Source organism: Salvia hispanica, chromosome 5, assembly GCF_023119035.1.
Source record: "Salvia hispanica cultivar TCC Black 2014 chromosome 5, UniMelb_Shisp_WGS_1.0, whole genome shotgun sequence".
Lineage (NCBI taxonomy): Eukaryota > Viridiplantae > Streptophyta > Magnoliopsida > Lamiales > Lamiaceae > Salvia > Salvia hispanica.
This window is the reverse complement of record NC_062969.1, coordinates 17,031,530-17,037,996: the sequence shown is the minus strand read 5'-3', so window position 1 is coordinate 17,037,996 and position 6,467 is coordinate 17,031,530. Positions and strand designations below refer to the sequence as shown.

Here is a 6,467-nt window from a genome sequence, read left to right as displayed (position 1 = left end):
TTTAATAAGGAAGCCCAACCACTAATTAATTTTCCCACTTTTTTGTATTTCCAGCCCAATACCTTTTTAGTTTAATATTGCAGGCCTAGGTCCTTACCTTGCTGGCCCAAAAATTACAATATTGAACTGAGTTCAATTACTTTTTCAATAGAAGAAATCTGGATTAATTCGGAGATTTAATTGCTATTAGTTGTGTTTAAATCCCAATTAATGGAGTCAGCAAATAGGGATTATTGACTGGTTTAATTGTGTTTAAAAACTGGTGATTAATTCCCATGATTGCAAATTAATTTGTGAATAATTTCTACAGGGTAAAGGCTGGAGTGCGAGATGAAAGGGAAAATAATTGGATTGGACTAAAAAGGATTTTTTCTATTCTTTGGGCTCAGAAAATGTAATTATGTGTAGTCTTTTATTTGAGGTGATCCAAAGCCACTTACAATATTTTTAATTGGAATTTGATTCTTTATATCTTTGGGGTTGGCTTAAAGATTATTCATTTATTCACATTTTATTTTCGAAATCCAACAAAAACTTTCGCACAATAAAAAGATTAGTATATTATTGTAATGTCAAATACTAATTCTCGATTAATTCCCCATAATCAAACAACTTTAACCAACAATAACGTTGGTCATATTCATACTGACATATAACTGCCCACATGGCAAGTTAAAACACTATTCCACACAATTTTTATAATTTTCACCACAACTTAGCGTTTAAAAACCGGTGATTAATTGTCATGATTGGAAATTTTAAAGTCACGATCACGACAGAATGACACTTGAGGCATTAGCTTTCATTGGTATAAATTTTACTCCCTGAGTCCATAAAATATTGTCCGCTTTGCTTTTTTCTATTTTTAGTAAATGAACTCCACTTTCAACTAACTCATTATACTCACATTCTATTATAAAATAATATATAAATATGAGACCTACATTCCACTAACTTTTACCATTCACTTTTCATCACATTTCTTAAAACCCGTGCCAAATCAAACTTGAACAACATTTCAGGGACGGGGGAGTACAACTTATACCACTATCCACCATTAAACATTAATAATGTGGGTCTTTCTATCCATTAACACTATTGTATCTATCACTCTCTATTTCTTACTTTACCAATTATGCATTAATTTTCATGTTCTCACGAATCACGAATGTCCGTATAACAAAGATTTTCACAAGAATTCCAGTTCCCAATACACATTAACGAACAAATCTTTCATTTTCTGATTAGACATGAACCGCAATATCTCCCAGATATTTACTCCATTACTAGATGGATTCGACACGCATTCATAAGTTCTATTTCTAATATTGAATATCACTAAATTTCTTCCATTACTCAATTATTTTGGTTTGAATTACTTCACTAACATTCAAGAAACTCAAATAATGAGATTATATAAAGAAAGCTCCAATAACCGCAAAAATAGAAACAAAACCAATTTGTATGAGCTCAAAATTTCATATATTGCCTATAATTGCTAGTATATGGAGTATTATATTGATTTTTTCTACTATATACCCCCTTCATCTCATAAATATAGATACTATTTTATCTTAATTTTTCTGGTTAATGAAATGAGGCTCGCGAGTTTCATTAATTATTAATTTGAACTAGAACATTGCATACTAATCTAATTAAAGTACCCAAATCCAAAAATTAGGAACCCGTGCATATATGCTTGTCTTGATACACATACTTTTGGATACACTTATTACACAACTTAGATATATTCGACCCCAATCAACTGAGTTCCCAAAAACCTTGATTTCAACCGACCTTGTTGTGACTATGGCTACTTGGCTAGAGAGGACACGAGAATTAGAAGAGACAATCAGACAACTACGTGGAGTGAATATTATGCCAAAATTTTCTATTGAGATGGGCCTCTTGCCGCACAATGTAATGGTCGTACATTGGGCTTACACTTTTAATGTTGACATATGAAGAAAAAAGACTATTTAACAACAAATTGAAAATGTTAAAATGTGAATTATTGAAAAGTACCCCCTCCATCCCACAAAAGATGTCATACTTATGAGATGGCACGGGATTTTAGGAGGTTTTATTTTGTGTGTTAAACGGAGAGAGAAAATATAATTTTTATATTCATGTGAGAGATAACTTTTTCCAAAAATAAAAATATGATATTTTTTGTGGGATAAACTAAAAAGGAAAGTGTGAAATCTTTTGTGGGACGAAGGGAGTATTAACTTAGCTTTCTAAAGGTTAACGAAGTGGGGAGATTTCAGAATATAGGTCTCAATTTGCAAATCATTCGAGATTTTAAATTAAATTTGCTGATATTTCATAATATGAGAGAGATATACGAAAAATAAGGGATTTTTATCTTTTCTTACTCTTTTTTCTTATTATTATTTTCCTCCCAATGATTATCAATTGACCAAACAATCACGTACGAGAGTTATATTTATTAGATAGTAAAGATAAAGGAGATGGATCCCCTAACGTGCTCCCACCACAGCGAGAGTGTTGTGCTCTCACAGCTGGATATTTTATTTATAAAATAAAATGTTAAAATATTGATTAAGTTTTTTTTTTTAAATGTGCTGTAGAGCCCAGCACTCCATGCTATGTGGATCTATTCCCAAAGATAAAAAGGGAAGACAAATAGAACTTCCATATGTGATTTTTTTTTTAATTTTAGTTCAAATTCGTGCCGTTTTTAAAGTTTCCAAAATTTATATTCTCTTTTCATTTCTTATTTTATTAATTTTGTACTAAAATTCGTGTTATTTCTAAAAATTTTATTAAAAAACAGAGATGATAGTAGGAAATTGGAAAACTAAAATAAATTTTATCAAAATAAAAAAAAAAGAATGGAAAAGTTGAGGGATGGAGCATTACATGAATGGGCATGGGATACATAATGGATGGCCATGGGATGCAAATCAAAAAGGCAATCAGAAGAAATTGCCCTCTCTATGCTCAACAGGAACATAAATAAGCTGACATCACATGTATCTCTTGTGAAGATTTTGGTGGGACCCCATACTCCTTTAACCTTTGAATGCCATTAAAAACTCCATTTTTCTAATCAAATTTCTCTTGTTCAAGAATCAATCCATGATTTGAATGCATATGCTCACATATTTCTTTATTCTTAGTTGCTAGACACTTCCAGTCTTGAATACCTAATACTAGTAGGAGTATTACTTGCTTGCCTTGTAATTCAAATTCCAAGTTGGAAATTTTTTAGGCAAATCTTTGGAGATCTTGCTTTGTGAGTTGTGGGATTTTGGTGGGACTTAAATTTCATTACATTACATTACATATCTCTGATCTCTATTTTCTTCCTTCTACTTTTGCTTGAAACAAAGTGAAGAATAAAAAAGAACCAAACTTTTTCCCTTCCATCATTCATTACTTTCTTCTTCTTCTTCTTCTCTTGAATCTCTCATCACTTTCTGGGGCTTGTCACAAATTTGGAGCAATGGGATTGGCTACAGTAGAAGCTCAGTTTCATGTTTTAGCTGTTGATGACAGCTTGATTGATAGGAAGCTTATTGAGATGCTGCTGAAGAAGACTTCTTACCAAGGTACTGAATTTTTTTCAATGGGTTGATTTTGTTTCTTGAAAAAAGATTGCTTTTTTATACTCCATTACTTTGGTTGCTTATTTGTGTGTGGCAGTTACTACAGTTGATTCTGGTAGCAAAGCTCTGGAATTTCTTGGTTGGAATGATGAAAACTCTAATGAAGCTTTTTTCTCTCCCAAAACTAATCAGGTAATTAAAAGTTAAACTTCACCCCCTTTCTCTAATGATTGAGCAAGATTCTTATTACAGATTGTATCTATTTTTTGTGGCTTTATTACAGGAGGTGGAAGTAAATCTTATTATTACAGACTATTGTATGCCTGGAATGACAGGCTATGATTTGCTCAAGAAAATTAAGGTATTGTGTTTTTTTCACAAGTTCTCTTTTCCGTGTAGTCATATGTGAATTTCTTGCAATTCCCATGGTCTGTTTTGGTTAAATTCTTGGACACTTTTACCTTTGCAGAATAATAACCTCTTTTCTCAAAAAAGGATGAACATATATGAAAAGGGACATTTCTAAAAGAACAAAATTAAAATGAAAAAAAATTAAGAGGTTGATCCCACTTGAAGAAAAATATGCCTTGGCAAGATTTTGTTAGATCTGAGGTTACATTTGATTTGATGTGTCCTGACAAGTTTGTACACAAAGTCCCTTTCTTGCCATTCAATTGAGATCTTTGCAAAATCTCTCCCCCCACCTAATATCTATTGTAAGATGTTGATGGGATATTTACTAATTTCTTTATTATAGTTTTCATGGAGTATATGTATAAGCCTAAATCGGTAATTACTAATTTCAGATGCTAATTTCTTTACTATAGTTTTCATGGAGTATATGTATAAGCCTAAATCAGTCTGAGTTAAAATGCTAACTAATTTCTATTCAGAATCTAAATTTGATATGTAAAAATTATCAATACAAAGATATTAATATATCAATATCTGTATTGATATTTAAATTTATATATTATATTGATAAAATTTGTCATGTGTTGATAATATTAATATATTTTATTGAAGCTCATAGTTTTGAATTGAAAATTAGTTAGCATTTATCACATCTCGGCCTAAATCTTTATTACTACTATTATTTGTCATCGCTAATTAACCTAATAATTTTTACAGGAATCAGCAGTTCTAAGAGATATACCAGTAGTAATAATGTCCTCTGAGAATGTCCCCTCAAGGATCAATAGGTATCCTCTATTTTCATGAATTTCCAAAATCTTGAATCTCCACTAAATTGGTGTTAACAATCATATTCATCTGACAGATGCCTAGAGGAAGGGGCAGATGAGTTTTTTCTAAAGCCAGTGAGATTAGCAGATGTAAACAAGCTTAAGCCCCACATAATGAAAACCAAGACCAAGGAAAGTCAAAAGCCTGAAAACCAGGATGATAATGATGAAGAAAATCAAGAAAGTGAAGAGAATAATAATAGTACTAGTAATAAACAAGTAGAAGAAACACAAGACCAATTACAATCAGAATCTCCATCACAACAGCAGCAAACAGCATCATCCAACAACAATAACAGTAAAAGGAAGTCTATGGATGAAGGGGTTTCACCAGACAGAACAAGGCCCAGATACAATAATGGCCTCACTGTTATGTCCAACTAAATTTTTTTCTTTTGTCATACTGATAATTGTTTTTTTGTGGGAATATATACTTGCACTTCTTGTACCGTTATGCGTGACACATATGTGACAAAGTAGAAAAAATTTACGCCCAATTTTGTAATCTAATTTAAGGATGACAAGTATATTTATGTGTGTGTGTTTGTATGTGTACTGTATCATTTGTTAATGGTTTGTTAGTGTATTGGGATTTGATTTGATTATGTTTAATCACTTCACTTTTTGTTGGTATTGTTAATGAACATGAATTTGCTTGTGAGTGGATGAAGCAGCCAACTGGCAGCCAATTATTTATACTTCTTTCTTCTGTCTGTCATTAAGAATCTTATTTCTTGACTGCACTGATTTTAAGAAATTAACAAAAGATAGTGGAAAAAACATAGTAGAATATTAGTTTCACTTATATTATTAATTTTAAATAAAATGAGTTAGTGGAATGTGTGATCCTATTATCATTTATAGTAAAAATGTATCGGGACTTTTATTCACGAACATACTAAAATAAAAAAACGAGACTCCGAAGTACGAGACAATTGCAAGACTTTTCAGACTTTTTTAATTTTTTGTTTTAGTGTACTATTAATATGTATTTATATGCAAATCAAAATGAACCATTTATTTGTTCTTTTATGATAATGGATTTCCTTTAAATTCCATGCATGTAGTTACTAAACCGCAAGGTTTATTTGAATTGAACAATGAAGATTTCCTTTAAAACTCCATTGCGAAATTGTTTAGGGTGAAACTATTGTGATATTTTGTGAAGTAAGAGTATAATATACTAGTCCTAGGTTAAATCAAATTACATGGTTAATGCATTAGCATTTGTAAATAGGAACTATTCTATTTATGGAATAATTAACTCACTTTATATTTTATTTAATTCTCTCTTTTATTTTATTTACTCTATTTTATTCATTTTTATACTTTATTCTCTTTAATTTTTTTTCCTCTTATTTATCTACTTTATTATTTACTCACTTAACACACTGAACATCAATTTCTTAAACTTCATTCCAAAAAGAAGTGCTTCAATTATAAAGGAACAGAAAAAATATTACTCCTACTGTCCCACAATAAAAGTCACATTTTGTTATTACGGTCTGTCCCACAATAAGAGTCAAATTTCACTTTTACCATAAATAGTAGGTAGGTCTCACATTTCACTAACTCACTCCACTCATATTCTATTATAAAACCAATATAAAAAAAGTAGACTTCATATTCCAGTAACTTTACCAACCCA

At 30.8% G+C, this 6,467-nt stretch overlaps 1 protein-coding gene across 2 annotated transcripts; it reads left to right on the top strand.

Moving 5' to 3' along the window:
* The first annotated feature begins 2,948 nt into the window (after window positions 1-2,948).
* Window positions 2,949-5,431, top strand: LOC125186619 (two-component response regulator ORR9-like). Of its 2 annotated transcripts, none has more exons than XM_048083023.1 (5): window positions 2,949-3,578; window positions 3,682-3,767; window positions 3,859-3,936; window positions 4,707-4,777; window positions 4,855-5,431. In XM_048083023.1, the coding sequence occupies exons 1-5, from the start codon at window positions 3,473-3,475 to the stop codon at window positions 5,201-5,203; spliced, it is 690 nt and encodes a 229-aa protein (XP_047938980.1). In that variant the 5' UTR covers window positions 2,949-3,472; the 3' UTR covers window positions 5,204-5,431. The 2 variants fall into 2 exon arrangements, with proteins under 2 accessions (XP_047938980.1, XP_047938979.1); XM_048083022.1 differs by having other exon boundaries at window positions 2,952-3,578; window positions 3,673-3,767.
* Window positions 5,432-6,467: the final 1,036 nt, after the last annotated feature.

What these genes read in the sequence shown, in the direction of transcription:
- LOC125186619 (XM_048083022.1), top strand. Translation starts at nt 3,473, where the DNA reads ATGGGATTGGCTACAGTAGAAGCTCAGTTTCATGTTTTAGCTGTTGAT. An exon ending in GAAGAAGACTTCTTACCAAG is followed by an intron (nt 3,579 to 3,672) that starts GTACTGAATTTT and finishes TGTGTGTGGCAG; the next exon opens with TTACTACAGTTGATTCTGGT. An exon ending in TCTCTCCCAAAACTAATCAG is followed by an intron (nt 3,768 to 3,858) that starts GTAATTAAAAGT and finishes GCTTTATTACAG; the next exon opens with GAGGTGGAAGTAAATCTTAT.